This window comes from Sceloporus undulatus, chromosome 1 (assembly GCF_019175285.1).
Source record: "Sceloporus undulatus isolate JIND9_A2432 ecotype Alabama chromosome 1, SceUnd_v1.1, whole genome shotgun sequence".
NCBI lineage: Eukaryota > Metazoa > Chordata > Lepidosauria > Squamata > Phrynosomatidae > Sceloporus > Sceloporus undulatus.
Window position 1 is genome coordinate 9,644 of NC_056522.1, and position 19,146 is coordinate 28,789.

The following is a 19,146-nucleotide window of genomic DNA, read 5'->3' on the forward strand; positions in this document are numbered from 1 at the left end:
TCCTTTTCTCTTTCCTCTATTATTTTTCTTGTGGATTTTCGTACCTGTACTTCTGTCACTCTTTCTTTTGTTCGTAGCTAAATGTAGGACTCTTTCACCTTAAGTCCCCCTCGTAGACACGAGTTAAATTTAATTGTTAGCTTATTTGTGCTTTTCTTGCTGGTGGTGGTTTTGTGCCGGTCGCTCTCCTCGGATTCAAACCGCGCGGGCTTTCCCTTAAGGCTTTCTTGTCAACTCCCGCACAGGCCCGGCGGAGGCGGCTTCTCGTCTCCGTTCTCCCCCTGACAAGCAGGTTAGTGCTGGTGCCTCTGTGAGCTGATCTGCCCCTTCTTTATTTACGAAGGGGTGCCCCCTTTTCCAATGTCATGATTCACAGTTCAGAAGACTCTGCGGCTGTCGGATCTAGGGGGAAAGAGCCGCGCGGCGATCTCGTCTCCGAGAGACTTTCAGAGACGGGGACGACATGCCAAAGCTCCAACCCAGAAGTACTACTTATTTAGTTATGTATTCAATAATTCTTTCCCTCCTTCCTTCATTTATAGGTAATTCCGTTCTTCCAGAATGCAGTCCTCCTGATAATGACTTCTACAGTCTGCTTCCTGCCTTCCATAATTATTAACTCCTTCATAGACCTTGGTCCTTCCTTCCATTCCGTCTCCCTTCCTTCCTTCCATCTTTCGTTCACTTCCTTACTACCCTTCCTCTTCCCTTCCTCCCTTCCTTTCTACGGCCTACTGAAAAAAATCACTCCTTCCCTCCATTAGTACATTATTCATGCCTTGCTGCCTTCCTGCTTCTTTCTTTTTGACCAGCATGCGTGGCGGCACGATGACGCAAGAACGGGGTGCAAGAAGCAAGACAGGCAGGGAGAATGGACAGGCAAGAACTGAGGGAGGGCAAGGGGAGACGGGGAAAAGAACGGTTGACTGAAGGAGGGAGGAAGGCGATAAGGAGTGGGGATTCGACGTCGAGAATGAAGGAAAGCAGGAATGGATACGGCAGGCGGACCGAGGAAAGACGGAACTGACAAGAGGATAGAAAGACGCCGGCATGAGAGACTGTGGTGAAGGAGATCGGACTTGACTTCATTAGGTGAATCAGGAAATAATACGAGGCCAGGGATTTTAGTTAGGTGCTGTACGATGGAAGCAGGACAACGGGAACGCCTGGCCCGAACTGTCTGCCTCACCTTCCCTCCTTTCCTTCTTCTTTGTGCTTCCTTCACATTGATTATTCTTCGGAAAGAATTGGAGCATTTACCGAGGTCCTCCTTCCTTTACTAATTTAACTCTGTCAACGCAAATACCTTCCTGGTTTTAACGCTTATGATCACATTAATTCCTTTCTAACTTCGTTACTTACTCCTTTTATCATGACTTACTTATTACTGCCCTAAAGCAGGACGGGAGGGAAGGCCGGAATGAGGGAAAGAAGGAAAGAACGACAGGAGGAAGGACAGGGCGGGAAGGCAGGGCGAAGGAAGGAAAGGAAGGATTGAACGGAGAGCAGGACGGTACGAAGAATGAAGGCCGTACGGAACTGAAGGGTTGAGGGAAGGAACGTGAGAAGAGGAAGGAAGGAGGAAAAGTAGATAAAGCACAGCGATGAAGGAGGGAAAGGCAGAAGGAGCGAGAGGACAGAACGTAGGGAAGGAAAGTAGGGAAGGATCGAAAGAGGGGACGGTGAGGATTGTAAGAAATGGAGAAGAAGGGATGATGAATGTAAAGGAAGGAAGGAAATTCATTAAGGGCGTACGTGAGGACAGGCGAAGTAAGTAAGTGAGTAAAGAGGGCAGGAAGAGAGTAATACCGACAAAAGGTGATACGGGACTGACGGCGCTCGGAATGCAGTACTTTGCATGCGGGCAAGAAGCAGGACATACGTACTAGCAGTGGCATTCCGGCAGGAAACGTGAAGGAGGAACGGAAGGATTACAGAGGTCTGTCTGGCTGTCTTTCGGTACATCAGGAGTACCTCCGTTCGTAAGGGCGACTGCCGGGGGCGTGCCTCGTTGAGGGAAGCTATGAAAGCACGGCATGGAGACGGAAGGAAGAGCGGACGGGGGTAAGTAAGTAAGGAAAGCAGGAAGGAACGAAGGATAGAACGGTGGGACTGACTTCACAGTCCATTTCTCATTAAATCTTTCTTTTTTCTTTCTTTTCAGTTAATTCTTTAATTCAAGAATTTCAGTACAAGCACTTTCGTTTCCTGCTCTATGAAAATTACCACCTCCATCACTCCCTTTTACAGCCTTCTGCAGTGGACGTAACTCCTGAATAAATTGATTAATAACTTTACTTGATTATCTTCGTTCATACCTTCCTACCTCACTCCTGCTTCCCTACCTGAAAGGAAGTTTATTTGGCGGGATTTCTGACGGGGCCTATCTCACGAGAGTCTTAGTGCTGGCTGGTTGATTTGCTTCTGTCTTTCTTTCTTGCCTGAACTCCAGCCATCACTCCTTCCTTCAATTCCGTTCCTTTCGGCGTTACATTAGTTTTTCACTAGGTACTTACATTCATGCGTCCTTTTCCTTTCTTCCCTCTTCCCAATCATCCTTAACTTCTTCTTTTCTCTGCATTCATTCTGCCCTCCTTGTTAAGTACTACTTCCTTCCCTTTTGTTCCTTCCTTCCTTTTCTTGCTTATTTTGCCCCCCTCACTCACCCGTCCCTAAATCTTTCTTCATTAATTCTTTAAGCAACGAATGAATTCCTTAATTTACCTTCCTTCCTTAATTATTTCTTTCTTTCTTTCTTTCTTCCATCCCTTCCCTCCCTCCATCACTCCCTACACTATCCCTCCCTCCCTTCCCTTCCCTCTTTCTTTCTTTCTTTCCTTCCTTCCCTCTTCTCTTTTTCCTTCCTCCCTTCTTCTCCTGCCCCTCTTCTCCTTCCCCTCTTCCCTGGTGGCACAGTGGTTAAATGCCTGTACTGCAGCTATTCACTCAAGACCACAAGGTTGCAAGTTCAAGACCAGCAAAAAGGCCCAAGCTCGACTCAGGCTTGCATCCTTCCAAGGAGGGAGCTAAAATGAGTACCCAGACTGTTGGAGGCAAATTAGCTTACTTGCTAATTAGCTTACTTGCTGTTCACCACTATGATCTTTGGAATAGTGGTATATTAATAAAACAAATTATTATTATTATTCCATTTCCCCTCTTTCCCTTCTTCCCCTTTCCCCTCCCCTCCCCTTCCTCCTCCCTCTCCCTCCATCCCGGTGCCTTTCCCATGGAAGAGGACGCCAGACCCAGGACTCTGGGAGCCAAAGGCAAATGGACAGGGAACACACGCCTCCTCTCTGCCCAGGCAGCTCCAGTGTCAGGAGGAAATGTCCTTTCCCTTCCTTCCTTCCTTCCTTCTTTCTGCCTGGCCATCTCCAGAGAATGGCAGGAACTAGCTCCCAGTGGGACAAGGCCAGCAAAACCAGCTCAGACTGTCATGAATGGAGCAGAAGGAGGAGGAGGCAGCAGAGCCCAAAAGGCCTACTGCTGTTAGTTTTTAAAAGTATTATCATATTTAAATAAATAAATGTTGTTATTATTAAATTGCATCTGTCTGGTATTGGAGTATTTTTAATTAGCGTAACGTTTAATGGTTAGACTGTGTCACTCACTGCTAGCCTTTTGTTATAGCAGTGATTACTGAACCTTTGTTTTCATGGATCTTCTAATAATAAACCCTTATGTTGAGTAGTAACTTCTGTGTCCGTGCGCTTGGCTGTGTTTTCTCTATGAACCCTCTAAAACTTACCACTTTCTCAGCTGCTTTTAATAATGCCCCAGTTTCTCTTTCTTTTTCCTCTCTCTTTCATCCTCAGCTTCCTTCCATTGCAAACCCTCTATTTCTCCCAATTAATCCTTCCCCTTCCCACTTTCTTGATTGCTTTTAAAAGCATTAATTGGGATAATGATCAGAGGGTTTGCAATGGAAGGAAGCTGAGGACGAAGGGGGAAAGCGGATGACAAACCAGGACAATCGGCAATAGAAATAAATACAACAAAAATTATAATAAAATTATATACTGTTGTACACACACATTTACGGTGGACCCTGGTTGTACGCCGCGGGGGTTTGCTCCAGGATCCACCGCGGATAAAAAAACACGTATGCTCAAGTCCGCATTTAGATTTACCTTCAATTGATGGCAGCCAGGCTGAGAAGCCCCTCATGGCAAGGGGAGTGCTGAAATAATGCCCTTGGACAACGCTTTAGCTGCCACGGCTCCATAATAATAATAATAATAATAATAATAATAATAAATATTATTATTATAATATAATAATAATTATTATTATTATCCTACAGGATCCTGGGATTTGTAGTTTGTTGTGGCATTTTGCTGATAGAAAAGCCTAAATATATCACAGAACTAAAAATCCCAGACGGCTCTTATCTCTCTTATCCCCTGGATGAAGGTCTCAAAAGCTCAACATCTCAATAAACCAACCCCTCCGGGCCGCGGCTCCACTGACTGCAAGACAGAGGCAGCTGTGGCACCTTTGGGTGCGTTCACGGAAGCCTGTCTCAGAAAACAAATGCTGTGCAATGGTACTTTTAGAGGAATTAATGCATGGCGCAAACTAAAGCAGAGCCTTCGTCCACACTAGACTTCCCAGCGTCCATCACAGCTCCTCCTCGCTCCGGACTGGAGTTCATGTACGATAAACAGATGGTGATAATAATAAACTGATACACTCTCAGGCAAACTGTTCACCTCCATCAGGACCATGGGAAAACACCAGTGAAGGTATGCGGATAGGGTTGCCATTCATCAGGACCTCCATACCGGGACAAATGTAGGACAAAATTTTCAAATGTAGGACACATTTTTTTGTGTCCTGCATTTGAATAGGAGCCTCTGAGCCGAGGCTTTCCCTCTCGGCCTGGGCCCTGCCCTCGGCGGGGGCGGAGTCCAGGCGGGGAGGGACTCCTCCCCTTCAGGGAGGCTTTCCCTGCAGGCCTGGGCCCCGCCCTCGACGGGGGTGGAGACCAAACAGGGAGGGACTCCTCCCCTTCAGGGAGGCTTTCCCTGCAGGCCTTGGCCCAACCTGGGAGGGAAAGCTTCCCTTAGCTTGCCTGGGGGTGGGGGCAATCCCGGGGGCGGGGCCAAACCGGGGCAGGACCATGCGGACCTGCCCCAAACCGGGAAAGTCCCGCCCCCAGGCGGGATATGGCAAACCTATATGCGGACCCAGTTGCAGCGACAGGGAGCCAGCTGGTCAGCTCCAGCCAGAATTGGTGGCTCACCAGAGTGACTCGATGACCCACTTCTGCCAGTTGTTGGCCACAGAGTTGCCCTGAGGACCTGGAGGTTCCTAGAGAGAACATTACTAGGCCTTTGCAGCTCCTCCAGCACAGTACTATGGTCAGTGTCTGTCGGATGTTGACCATAAAGTTGCCCTGGAGGACCTAGAGATTCCTAGAGAGGACACTCTACTAGGCTCCTCCATCGCAGATCTACAGTCAGTTCTGTCAGTCGTTGGCCACAGAGTCGGCCTGGAGGACCTGGGGATTCCGAAAGAGAACATTACAAGGCCTTTGTAGCTCCTCCATCACACTTCTACGGTCAGTGTCTGTCACTCGTTGACCACAGAGTTGCTAATCCTGGAGGACCTGGAAGTTCCCAGAGAGAACATTACTGGGCCTTTGTAGCTCCTCCAGTGCAGCTCCATGGTCAGTGTCTGACAGTCGTTGGTCACAGAGTGGCCCTGGAGGACCTAGAGGTTCCTAGAGAGAACATTACTAGGCCTTTGTAGCTCCTCCATCACAGCTCTATGGTCAGCGTCTGTCAGTTGTTGGCCACAGACTTGCTAACCCTGGAGGCCCTGGAGATGCCTAGAGAGGCGTCCTCTCAGGTGAAAACATGGTGTTTTTGTTATTTGCACTAAGGTGCATTTTGTAAGCCGCCCTGATCTATTGGAAGGGCGGGGTATAAATAAAATTTTTTTATTATTATTATTATTATTTGTGTTTTTTCCTTATTCACAGGGGTCTTGTGCCCCCAGCCCTAGAGAATATGGAGGGATGTGTACTGTATGTGTCTGTGTGTGTGTGTCTATCTATCTATCTATCTATCTATCTATCTATCCACACACACATCCACACATATATATGTACTGGTAAAATCAATTAAATATATACGTATACGTATACGTGTGTGTCTGTGTGTGTACATATATATATATATATATATATATATAAATGTATGTACAAACACACAATGCACAATATTCCCCACCACTACTCCCTTCTCCTTTTGTGTGGTGTCTTTTTAGATTGTAAGCCTGAGGGCAGGGAACTGTCTAATTAAAAAGACTATAAAATGACAGTGCTTTATAAATAAAGGTTAATAATAATAATATTAATAATAATACATACACAGACATATACAAACGTTTTGTGAGAGAGACATACTATACACACACGCACACAAATATATATATACTGTATATAGACACACTTATATATATGCTGGCATATAGCAACTTCGCATGCTAAGACTTTCTAGTAATGCCTGTCTATGGCTTTATTGCCCCCCTACTAATTTACTCCTCCTCATTTCCTGTTTACCATGAGGACCCTTAATTTCCTTTGTCTTGGGTGAAGAAGACTAGCTTGCTGACCAGCTCCTCCTCAGCATGTCCTTTGTGGAGATGGATGCATGCTGAGGGAGCATCTTTCCTTTGAGAGACATGGAGACTGTCTTCTACCTGATTTTTCCTGTGTACTTGTTCATACACATGATTTTGTAAGTAAACTTATTTTCCTTGTTCACTTTTAACCAAGTGACTGTGTGTTTCTTTTATTGGGGACACTGGGGGCTGGGAGAAAGGTCTGGAGCTAGTTCAACTATTTTCCTGCTCGCTCCTCACTCTTTTGCTGTTCTGCTAGCAAGACTAAAGCTAATCCTGCTTCTCCTTCCTGAGTTTCTAACGATCCTCAAGGAAGACCCAATATTCCCAACAGAATATGTGTCTGTCTGTGTAAACAAGGAGACTAAAAAGGGCCAAGGAAGGCGCCCCTTCTTCCTCCCCCGAAACGGCAGACTCGCACCCAGGACCCGGCTGAGGCTGAGCTGCTTCTTCGGAAGCGAGGCTCCGGACCCTGGACCCTGGACCCTCTGCCCTCCGCTCCGCTCCGTCTCCGCCGGACACTGGACCTCGTCCTTCCGGTCCTTCCCTCCGGCCAGAGTCCCTGGGCCTGGTTCCCGGCGGAGAAGGTGAGTCCCCAAGGCCCAGAGAGAGCTCCCTCCCAGCCCTCGGCCTTCTCTGCCAGGCCCACCCTCCCTGCCTCCTCCCTCTCTATAGTTCTCCGGGGGTCAAGGGGGGGTCTTCCGTCCCCAATCTCCCTCCCTCCTTCCTTTCTTCCTCGGATGGCGACCCCCGAGGCGGCGAGGACGAGGAGGCACGGCCCTCTCCTGCGGGTGGCGGTGGTCGGGGCCGGGGCCGCGGGTCTCTGCGCCCTTCGGCACTTGCTGGCCTCCGCCCCCGGGACCTTCGCGCCCCCGACCCTCTTCGAGGCCGGCGCCGGGGTCGGGGGCACCTGGCTCTACCAAGAGGAAGAGGAGGAGGAAGGGGAGAGGGAGAGGAAGGCCCCACGCTCCAGCATGTACCGGGACCTCAGGTAGGGAGAGCCTCCCAGGACTGGGGCTCCCAAAGGGCCCCTGGTTTCCCCAGAGGGACGCCCCCATCCCCAGCGCCAAGGGGTCTCTGGGGCCAGAGCCGGTCTCCCATGGCCTGGCCCCCAAACCCCTCTCAGGGGTCCCTCTCAGGAGCCCCCTTCCCCCCCCCCAGGAAGGCCAGGCCAGTGGTCCCTTGGGGCTCCTGCCACCAACAGCCCCAAAGGGCCCATGGCCTTCCCAGCCCCAAGGGCGCCCTCTGGCCAGAGCGCTGATCACTCTCAGCCCTTGTCTTCCAGGACCAACCTTCCCAAAGAGGTGATGGCCTTCCCGGACGCCCCCTTCGAGCCCCAGCTGCCCTCCTTCCTGCACCACTCGGCCGTCCTGGGCTACCTGCGGGGCTACGCAGAGACCTTCGGCCTCCTGGGCCACATCCGGGTGAGGACAGTTAGCGGGAGACCCTCCGGCCGCCAGCCAGGGCCAGGGTCCGTCCATAGGGCCCAGGGCCAGGCCAGGCCCCAAAGCTGGGAGCTCCTGGGGACCGCAACATGGAGAAGCCCTCCGGCCGAGGGACAGGGCAGCTGCAAGGCCACCGCTTCTGATGACCACCCAAGGCCCCTTGGCCAGCGGAAGCCCCTCTTCTCCCCCATTCAAAAGCCGCCAGGGCTGTGGCTTGTGGCAGGGAGTTCCTCAGTGCCAGTGCCCTTCTGCCCTTGGCCTGGGGCCCCCTCGCCATTCTGCTTCCCTTCTTCTCTCAGACGAAAGAGAAGAAGGGGGCCCTTGCCTCCTCTGCCTCCAGGACCCCTTCCTTGATCCCATCTCCTCCTGCCCCCCCCCTCGTCCAGGGGGTCACACATTCTCTCCTTTCCCCTCAGTTCCAGTGGCGAGTGGACGACATCCAGCCCACTGCAGCAGTGGCTGGAGAAGGCAGTGGCCCCGGAGGCGGCTGGGAGGTCACGGCCTCATGGCAGGGTCCGGGATCCGAGCAGAAGACCCTCACGGAGCAGTTTGATGCCATCATGGTCTGCACAGGGTGAGTGTCAAGGCCACTGTGGCATCCAGACTGGACAGCAGGTGGGCATGGGGCCTGAGGGCAAGGGAGGCCAGCTGTGGGTCCAGGGGGGCTCTCTGAAGCTGGCTCTGCTGCCCCACCGGTGGTGCCTCCTCCTCCTTCTCTCCGCAGCCATTACTCCGTCCCATTCGTGCCCCCCATCGCTGGACTGGACAGCTTCCAAGGTAAGACCAGCACCTCTGCCCCTGACCCCAAAGATGGCAGTGAAGGAGCCCTGCAGCACAAGGGGAGCATTTTGTGGTGTGTGGCCCCTCATCCTGACCTGCCCCCCATGGCAGATACCCACCGGCCCTCCTGCTTCTGGCAGAAGGAAGCGCCCCATCTGGCCTGGGCCCAGCTGCGCAGGATAGACTGCCTCTGGCCTGGAGCTTCTGCTCAGATGCTGAGGCCAGGGGCGGCTTCCTCCGTGAACGAAGGTCATCAGGGCTGCTGGCCTGCTGGCCAGTGTCCTCTGTTGGCTGGCCAAGTAGTGGACACAGACCCTCCTCTGGCCTGTCTTCCCCTGCAGCCCATCCCTACAGACCCAAATTTGCGCTCTTTTTCTCTCACTCTCTTCATCACACTTAGCTTTGTCAAGGCCTTCCCTGAGGGACAGATGGCCAGACCCCCTCCCCATCCAAGAGGATGCAGGGTTCCGCTTTGGGGGGGGCTTGGGGTTGCTCCAGATGTGCTTCTCCTCCCCCCCCAGCCGCCACATGCCAGGAAGCCACACAGGCGGCCTCTTGCAGTCAACGGGGGGCAAGGGGTGGCCAGAGGTGGCCCAAGGCTACTTACTCACAGGTGCCACGGACTGGAAGGGCTCGTCTGCTTAGATCACAGCAAAGAAAGTGAGCTAATGATGCGAAGGGACAGTGCAGGGAGCAGCAGGTGACCCCTGAAGGAAAGGCCACAAGGAGAGTGGCTCCTGAGGCCAAAGGGTCTTCCCAAAGGAGCAGGGGGCCCATTGTCCTCTGCCAGCTCTCCAGCCAACGTCTCTGGGGCCCCAGGCCAGCCTTTAGGGACCAAGCATCGGGAATGAGGGTCTGGTCGCCTGGCCAGGGAGGCCAGAGCCTGGAGACAGGCAGCGCAGGCAAAAGGTGAGTCGGGCGGAGGATCTGAGCCAGAGGGGGGTACAGTACCGGGTGCAATAACAGAGCAGAAGATGGTAACAAAATGCCAGGCCCCCTCTGAACAAATCTTGCCAAGAAAACAATTTAATAGATTCGCCTTAGGGCCACCAAAAGTCAGAAACAAAGGCACAGAACGCACGCACACGCAAAGGGGGAATGTGGGGGTTTCCACCAGCAACCCACAAGCCTTGTTTGTGTGTGTGCGTCCTGTGCCTCCAAGTCGTTTCTGAATCATGGCGACCCTAAGGCAGACCCATCAAGAGGTTTTCAGGGCAAGATTTGTTTGGGGGGCTTTGCCATTGCCTCCTTATGAGGCAATGTGACCCAGTGGGTTTCCCTGACCAAGCCGCAGCTCAAACCATTGGTCTACAGAGCCCTAGTCCAACGCTCAGACCACTAAGCCATGCTAAATTTCAAGGAGCTGTCCTGGTCAAGAGGCAACAGAGATCAATGACCTGCCTCGCTAAGTGCCCATTTCCCCTCTCCCTGCCGCTTAGAAAAGAGCCATAATAAGGTGCTGGCCCCCTTTGAAGGACCCACTTTCCCAAACAAAAGAAGAGAAGGGAAAGTGGAGACAGTGGAGGGGTGGATCCTCCGCCGGGGAGAGCAAATGGAGCCCCTGTCCCAGAACAGGCAAAGACCACCCAACAGAACTGAAGATGAGGAAACAGCCCAGAGACAAAAGGGACCCCCGTTTCGTGGCTGGTCTTGGCCCCTTTGTGCCACTGGAAGGGCAGCAGAGAAGGGTCACTTGGCCTTCAGGCCCAGCGGGAAGGAAGGAAGGGCCATTGAGAGGGAACCCAACAACCAGGGCCCTCATCCAGGGACATGCTGGAGCCACGGAAGGCGTCCAGGGGGGCAGTGGCTCCAAGGCCAAGGCCAGCTCACTGGCCTTTCCACTCTTTCCAGTGCCTGGCTCCGGGGTGCTCCTAGTGACCCCTCTTTTCCCTCCGCAGGGCGCCTCCTCCACAGCCACTCCTTCCGCCGGCCAGAGCCCTTCGCTGGCCTCTCCGTGGTTCTGGTGGGCGGCGGGGCCTCGGGGGTGGACCTGGCTCTGCTGCTGTCTGCCGTGGCCGCCCGCGTGGTGCTGAGCCACAGGGGGCCCCTCGTGCGTGGGCTTCCTTCGAGCGTGGCGCAGGTGCCTTCTGTCTCCAGAGTGGACGGCGGGACAGTGGCCTTCGAGGACGGTTCGGACGTGTGGGCTGACGTCCTGATCCTCTGCACCGGCTACCGGCCCCACTTCCCCTTCTTGCCCCTGGACCGGCTGGGACTGCAGGACACTGACCATGGGCCGTCCCCCTTGTACCGGCATCTGCTGCCCCCGCGCCACCCATCCCTCTTCCTGATCGGCCTCTGCCAGCAGATCTGCCCCTTCCCGCATTTCCACTGCCAGGTGCTCTTTGCCCTGGCCGTTCTGACTGGCCGCTGCCCGCTCCCCTCCGCAGCTGAGATGGAGGCCAACGCCTGGGCCGAGCTGGACCGGCACCTGAAGGCCGGAGGGCAGCCCAGGCACTTCCTCCGGCTCAATGACCGGCAGTGGAGCTATGCGGAGGATCTGGCCCGCCAGGCAGGCTTCCCCCCACTGCCACCCATCACCCGGGAGATCTGGGAGGCCGCGCGGGAGAACCGAGCGCGTGACGTGGGTGCTTACCGGAATGGGAACTACCACTTGCTGGGCCCCGATGCCTGGGAGCTGGTGTGGGACGCCTCCGGCCAGGACAGAGCAGACAAGTGAGGGGGCAGCTCTTACTCCAGGCCCCAGGAGTGGGCTTCTTCCTCTGGCTGCCCCTAGAATCATAGAATCGTAGAGTTGGAAGAGACCACAAGGGCCATCCAGTCCAACCCCATTCTGCCATGCAGGAAATCCCCTGGACGGCTTCCCTCTGAGGCACAGAAATAGCAAAAGCATCGCAGTACGCAGCCATGTTAACTTCAGCTCTGAAGCACAAGCCTCAGTAGAGCCAGAAAGCTTTGCTCAGAAACTGAGTTGTTTGCAGCATAACAGCGTTGTCAGGACTGGAGCATTTTCAGTTACACAGTATATTAAAAGCAGCAATTCAAACCTTTTTGTGGGATTCCATCCCATTCATCGTCAGCAAATGAGCATCTACCCACAAATTGTTTCCACCGCACAAATATTGCAGTTGGCCCTCGTAGGTTCTAGAGTCCAGGATCCCAGCACCTCAAAATGTTGATCCCCATCAATCAAGGCCGGCGGCCGCGAGGGACCCACCCTTTGAGGCCACTGCTTGGTTTCCACCGTTAGTTTGAGCCGACTGAAATGGGACCCAGGAGGAAGACATCTGTGGGTTTAGGCAAAACCAGTCCTGCAGTTACTTCCTTCACAAGTCTTTTGTTGTTTTGAAAAAGTTTATTAAATTAAAACAATACAATCATAAAAACCACAGCAAACATAACAAACGTAATGGGGGGAATGACCCACCAAACCTTCTGTCTACATGCAACCACACAAAGTACTATTGCCTTATTTCAAATGGCGACGATGACCTTCCTCCCCCTTTCTTCTCACAGATCCATCAACTTTGTACCTATCCTTATTCCTTCTCTTGACATCTTCCTCTTTCTTCCTATCACCATATTACTTTATATTTCTCCTATACATCTTTAATCTTCTCTTCCACTTCTTATCTGACCTTTAATCACTTACATTTACTCTCTGCATTCATACCTAACTTCTTTTCCCTCATCTGCCAATTGGATCACTTTCTATTACTATTGTCTAGTGTCAGTTTCACACGATTCAAATTTTGAAGCTTGCTCTTATATATTAATAAATGATTTATCTTTTTAGATTCGTGTTGATACTGTTCCATTTCACTGTTTTCTTATAGATGGGTTTCAGGTTTGTAAGTATCTCTGGGGAGATATACTATTTGAAAGCTATGATCTTCTATCTCCTTGGGTTCAGTTATTCAGCCTATTTACAAACTTTGATCATTTCTCATATAGCTTCTTTATGACCTTCCTTCAGTTGCAAAGTCTTGTATTTCTCTTCCATGTCGTTTGTTACCTTTGCTATACTTCCTTTACAAGACTTTCAAGAGGAAATGGTCTCGATGCTTCGGCACAAGCTTTTTAAAAATAACACAAAAATAAATGCTGTAGGCTTTGCAAAAACTCTGTAGATCAACACACTTTATCTGCCTCCCTTTAAGTCCCAATTGGGATCCTTCTTTTATCTGCATATGTCTTTAAAATCCCACTGGCATAATCTAGTGTAGACACACTTCCAGGCCAAGAGCACTGACCGCTTGCGCCCATTCTGTCAAAGCCACTGGGTCAGAGTGGCTGACCTCAAGGCTGGGCAAGGGCTTTTCGAAACTGTCAATCCCATGCCTTGATCGGAGATCAATCTACTGGGTACCCCATGTAGCCTGAATATATGCTCTGCACAAGCAACTTAACTGCTGGGCTGTTGGTACAGATTTACATGCCTTGAAAAGGCCTTGCTTAGAAGACGACTCGGTTCCTCGCAGGCAAGTCCACCATGAAGTCCATGCTGATGCACTCCCAAGGATGAACAGCTGTAGAAAACAGCTGCAGTGGCCCACAGGGCACCCGTTTTGGCATGGCACAAGTTGGCCACCTTTGGACATGACTTTCCACCTTCTGACACACCACTGGCCACAAAGATTGCCTTCTAAGTCTTTACAAAGCCACAAAGCCCAGTTGCTTTTACATCATGACGTTGCTGCAAAACCTTGAGTCTTAAACCCTCAAGTACATATCAGTTGGGCTTCATGATCCTCTCTCCAACCATCCTGCCTCATGGCTTCCTTTGGACTTTGCTGGGTGGGGCCCTCTGCCTCTGGGGCCAGTTGGGCGGTTTTGCTCGACTGGGGTTGCTATCGCCAGCCCCAGCTGCCCAGCGCTAAAGCCAGCGTCCACCCTCTCCTCGCGCTGACCCTCTTGATGGGGTACCCCACCCCACAGAGATACCTCCATCGGAAATTGAACATACAAAATAATGTTGACTGCCAAACTTGCTTCAGACTCAACCTTTTGGGCATTTGCAATGGATCTAGATTTCAATAGTCGGTCTACACTTGAAAAGGACAAGGAGCCGCCTCTAACAAATATCACCACAATTCAAGAGCCTGTTTAATGGCTGCAGCTTTCTTTTCCCAAACCGGCCAAATCAATATTTGGCCAGGTGGCCATTTCATCTGGTTTTTACCTCTGGGCTGGACATACAAGCAATAAATAGAGAAGAGTAAACCCGCAAAAGCGCCCAACCGGCCCCCAGGCAGAGGGTCCCACCCAGCAAAGCTGAAAGGAAGCCATGGGGCAGGGTGGCTGGTAAACGGAGGCAGGGCTGGGGTGGTGTCTTCCTGCTGGCGGAAGGGGCTTTGGCCGGAGGGCCCTTGAGGTCCCTTGCAACGATGACGCTGTCTCAGGACACCAGCGTTTTTCTTTTTCTTTTTGCAGGACAAAGGCAGGCGAGAAAGACGCAGCATGGCCAGATTCAAGTGGTCAAAGGTCAAGGAGTTGCCGCTGGCAAAGGTCACGTTGGCTGCAGTTAAGGCTCCTGTTAGGCAGGGTCCAGGGAGAGGGCCAGCTCCCCTTGGGGCACTCTGGCCGCCCACCAATTCTGGCTGACACTGGCCAGCTGGCTCCGTCACTGCAACTGGGTCCGCATGTCTTGGCTTGTGTTTTCCCATGACCCTGATGGAGGAGAACAGGATTGGCCTGAGGTTGCTTAAGGCAGCCGGTCCTGTCAGCCTTAAGGGAGACTCAACCTCAGATGGGTACTCCATGGGATGGGGGGGGGTGCCTTCACGTCGGTTTTCATCTTATGGCAAGCCTAAAACAATCCAATCATGGGCCTTACTTGGCAAGATTTGTTCAGAAGAGCTTTGCCTTTGCCTTCCCCTGAGGAGGCTGAGAGAGCATGACTACTTGCCCAAGGTGAACGGTTTTATGGCCGAGTGGGGAATCGAACTCCAGAATCATAGTCCAGCCCTCAAACCACTAGGCCGCACTCGGCTGCCCAGAAAGAAGGTCCCTTCATCCAAGGGATGCCAGAAGCAACACTCCCAGCCCAGTTCTGGAGATCCAAGAGGTCTTTGGCCTCCGTGAGGCATGCAGTCACTGTCCGCTGCACCCAGAGCCACAGAGGAAGCTGAACTTTAGCCAGCTCCCTCCAGTTCAGGAAACCTGGCGCACATGCGCATGCACACGCCACAACATTTTCCAGTGCAGCAGAAAACTGGCAAACTGTACAATCCCATATGATCTCTGTATCTTTCCAACTGGCCAGGTCAAAGAAGAAAGTGCAAAGGCTGGGTTACTGCTGAACATATAGATAGCAAACTTTAGGACTACAGAGGAGCTGCAAACATTCAACCCAGACGATGAGGAAATCTAAATAGTTTCCCCATACTTTGGATCAAACATCAATCAGAACGGGGACTGCAGCCAAGACCTACGCAAAAGACTAAGAATGGGAAGGGAAGCGATGAAAGACGTGAACAAGACCCTGAAGTGTAAAGATGGGTCACTGGATCCTACAGTTAGGACTGTCCATGTCACTATTTCCCATGTCTACATATAGCTGTAAGAGCTGGACAGTGAAGGCAGGTGAGAGAAGAAGTCCATTTGAGATCCAGTGCTGGAGGAGACTGCTGAGGATGCCACGGATGGCCAGAAAGACAGGCAAATTGCTCCTTGAACAAACCAAGTCGGAGCTCTACGTTTGGCCACTTCATGAGAAGGCATAGACCACTGGAAAAGAGAAAGACACCCCCCCCCGCAAGAGTTGACCCTTGTTAGGAGTGCGCAGGAGGTCAACCTCCCTTTCATGATCCTTTGCCACAGAGCCCTGCAATGAGACGGTCCAAAATTAAGCAAGAGACAGCGCCAAGTCAGATGGCACCAACGAGATTCAGGAGACGAGGAGAAGTGGGCCACTAGGAGTCTAACGGCACAAGGTCCAGCCGTTGCGCTCAGCGGCGCAAGGAACGTCGGAAGCTGAAGCACACAGCAGAACATGGAACGCGAGGAGCCTGAATCAGGGGAGCCAGGCGTTGCAAAGCAGGAAATGGAGCATATAAACACTGCAATACTCTTGTAGCCAAGGGTCCGTTATGGGGAATTTTATTATTACTGTTATTAGCTCAAATATTGCAAGAGGGGCCGGCTACGATGACCCCGCGAAACCCCTTTCCCGATATTTATACCAAGAGACCAGGGTGTTCCAATAAATAAAGCTGAGACGGATATTAATAACTAGATGTCTAATTTATTGAAACAGGGGGAAACACATTTGCTGCGCATACACTCACACACACACTCAGGACTCAGGAGAAATTAGAGTTGGAGATTGGGAACAGATTTCAGGCGTTACTAATGGAGATGCTTACCAGAATGTAGACTCCCTCCGGGGAGCGAATGGGATGCAGGACTGTGGGACAAATCTGCTCTGCAACCTGGGAGTGAGCAGACATGCCGGCTACCAAGACAGAGGTCTGACTGACGTGGAGTAAGGAGACCTTGGAAATGACGCGCTGAGCAGCCAGAGTTGGGACTTTTTGTAGGCGAAATCTGGCCTGAGGCAAAGAGGCCGAAACAAAGGTGTTTGAGTGTTTTCTTTTCAGCTGGATGTCTGGGTCTGACAGTATCGATGACTCAAGCTGCTCAGACAACAGACTTGAGGAGGAGGTGATAGCTTCAGGGAAGGTAAACCTTTTACTCTTCCTAGCTTAAGGTAATCCCTTTATGCGACATGTTAATGTGGCTGCCCCCTCAGGGGAGGCGTACATGTCCTCTCGCTTTGCCAGTGATGGCGCATAGGCTTAGAGTCTGGCCAGGGGTCATCCAAGGGTTATCATTGATTCCAAAATGTATATGAAGCAGCATGGGTAACACTTTGGGTTGGTGATGGTGAACCTTTTTGAGGCTGAGTGCCCAAACTGCAACCCAAAACCCACTTATTGCAAAGTGCCACGTCCCTCTGTGCTGGGACGATGGCACATGTGCCCACAGAGAGGGCTCTGAGTGCCACCTCTGGCACGCGTGCCATAGCTTCGCCATCACTGCTCTGGGTGAGTGAACTAAAGTGGAAGGGAATGGGAAATTTTGAGTCAGATAAGGACACTTTAAAGTCTAAGAAGGAATGTTGTTCTCCCAAAACGGGATTCAAGGCAGGATCAACTACAGCCCTCCAGGCCAGACTGAGGATTTGGATGATGCTGGAACAGGTGGCCACACATTCAGAAAGGAGACATGTAGTAGTAACAGGGGATTTCAACTATCCCGGTATTTGCTGGACGTCGCAATCTGCCAGGAACATTTGCTGTTGTTGTTAACTGCCCCCAAGTTGACTGACTTGGACCCCAAAAGCGAGGCACCTCCAAGCCCCTTGTCTTCCATTGCTCTGCTGAGGTCCTGCAAATTCAGGCCTGAGACCTCCCTGGTTTGAGTCTGTCCAGCGGCGTCATGCGGCCTTCCTCTCTTTCTACTGCCTTCTGTCTTTCCTAGCATTATTGCCTCTTCTAGGAATCCATGCCTTCTCCTGAAGTCACCAAAGCAGAACAGCCTCCCTTTGGTCATCATGGCTTTCAGGGAGATGTCAGACTTATTCTGTTCAAGGACCCATTTAGTTGTCTTTTGGCTCTCTGTGGTCAGCACTCTTCTCCAGGACACCTCCAATGAAATAGATAGATACTAGTTGTCTTATACACTTTCTTCACAGTCCAGGTCTCACATCTGTACATGGCTTGGACTATTCCTACTACTTTGCACTTTGCATTCTGTCTAGTTGCCCTTCCTAGTCCTTATTGTCTTCTGATGTATTGGCTGCAATCTCTCTTCTGATCAGTGATGGAACTGAGATACGAGAGACGTAGCAAAAGCAGTCAATGGATATAAATCAATGTCTGGCCGAAATATAACAATAAGACTTCAGGGAAATCCCATCAATATAACCTTAAACTGGGGATGTTTAGCCTGGAGAAGAGAAGGTTAAGAGGTGATATGACAGCCCTGTTTAAATATTTGAAGGGATGTCATATTGAGGAGGGAGCAAGCTTGTTTTCTGCTGCTCCAGAGACTAGAACTCTAAACAATGGATGCAAGCTCCAGCAAAAGAGATTCCGCCTCAACATTAGGAGCAGATTTCTGACAGTAAGGGCTGTTCAAGAGTGGAAGACACTGGGGCCTTGGAGGGTGGTGGAATCTCCTTTGGAGGACTTTAAACAGAGGCTGGATGGCCATCTGTCAATGGGGATGCTTTGATTGAGAGTTCCTGCATGGCAGAACAGGGTTGGACTGGATCGGGGCCCTTCTTGGGGTCTCTAGGATTCTGTGATTCTAATCCAAGCTTGTGCTCCAACTACAGAGGCAGAAGAAGAAAGTGGCAAGATCCTATGTTGGAGCCAAAGAGGAAACTGATCACACACCAAAACAAGACATGTTAGGTAACACAGGTGACTGGAGCAAAAAGTAGAACCAAAGCAGAATCAAAATGTGTAAGAAAGATTTGGCCTAGGAGCAAGAAATGATGCAGAAGAGCAACTGACTGAATGTACCAAGGCCAGCTCTTTGTTCTTCAGGCGCCCACAAAGGGAACTCTATGCATGTGTTTGTTACTCCAGACTCTTTTGCGAAGCCTTCCGAATGCACTGTATGCCTTTGCCAGTCTGTGATCAATCTCTTTCTCAATCTTGGCATTTGAGGAGATGATGCTTCCCAGGCAGGTGAACTGCTGGACGGACTTAAGCACAGATGTGCCTACGGTGATGTGGGGATGGTAGTCTTCTTCCCGAGGTGAACTGCTGGACGGACTTAAGCACAGATGTGCCTACGGTGATGTGGGGATGGTAGTCTTCTTCCCGAGGTGAACTGCTGGACGGACTTAAGCACAGATGTGCCTACGGTGATGTGGGGATGGTAGTCTTCTTCCCGAGGTGAACTGCTGGACGGACTTAAGCACAGATGTGCCTACGGTGATGTGGGGATGGTAGTCTTCTTCCTGAGGTGCCGGCTGGTAGAGAACTTCCATTTTCTTCAGACTGACTTCCAGCCCAAAGAGCTCTGCAGCTGTTGCAAAACAAGATGTGAGGCGCTGCAGAGCTGCTTCCGTATGGGCAACGAGGGCAGCATCGTCAGCAAAAAGCAGCTCACGGACTAGATAGTTGAGAGTCTTAGTGCGGGCCCTCAGGCGGCTTAAGTTAAACAGGCTACCATCAGTACGGTAGCGTATGTAAATGCCATCGTCTTCTGCTTTGGGGTCTCCTGTAGCCCTCTGGAGCATCATGCTGAAGAAGATTGTAAACAGAGTTGAGCAAGAACACAACCTTATTTCACACCATTAGTGATTAGAAAG

General features: G+C 51.4%; 1 protein-coding gene across 2 annotated transcripts; it reads left to right on the forward strand.

The window, feature by feature from the left end:
• The first annotated feature begins 6,584 nt into the window (after positions 1-6,584).
• Positions 6,585-12,611, forward strand: LOC121915633 (flavin-containing monooxygenase FMO GS-OX-like 2). Of its 2 annotated transcripts, none has more exons than XM_042440008.1 (6): positions 6,585-6,749; positions 6,994-7,220; positions 7,919-8,057; positions 8,495-8,652; positions 8,803-8,855; positions 10,757-12,611. In XM_042440008.1, the coding sequence occupies exons 1-6, from the start codon at positions 6,663-6,665 to the stop codon at positions 11,533-11,535; spliced, it is 1,443 nt and encodes a 480-aa protein (XP_042295942.1). In that variant the 5' UTR covers positions 6,585-6,662; the 3' UTR covers positions 11,536-12,611. The 2 variants fall into 2 exon arrangements, with proteins under 2 accessions (XP_042295942.1, XP_042295951.1); XM_042440017.1 differs by having other exon boundaries at positions 6,598-6,749; positions 6,968-7,624.
• The last annotated feature ends 6,535 nt before the right edge of the window (positions 12,612-19,146 follow it).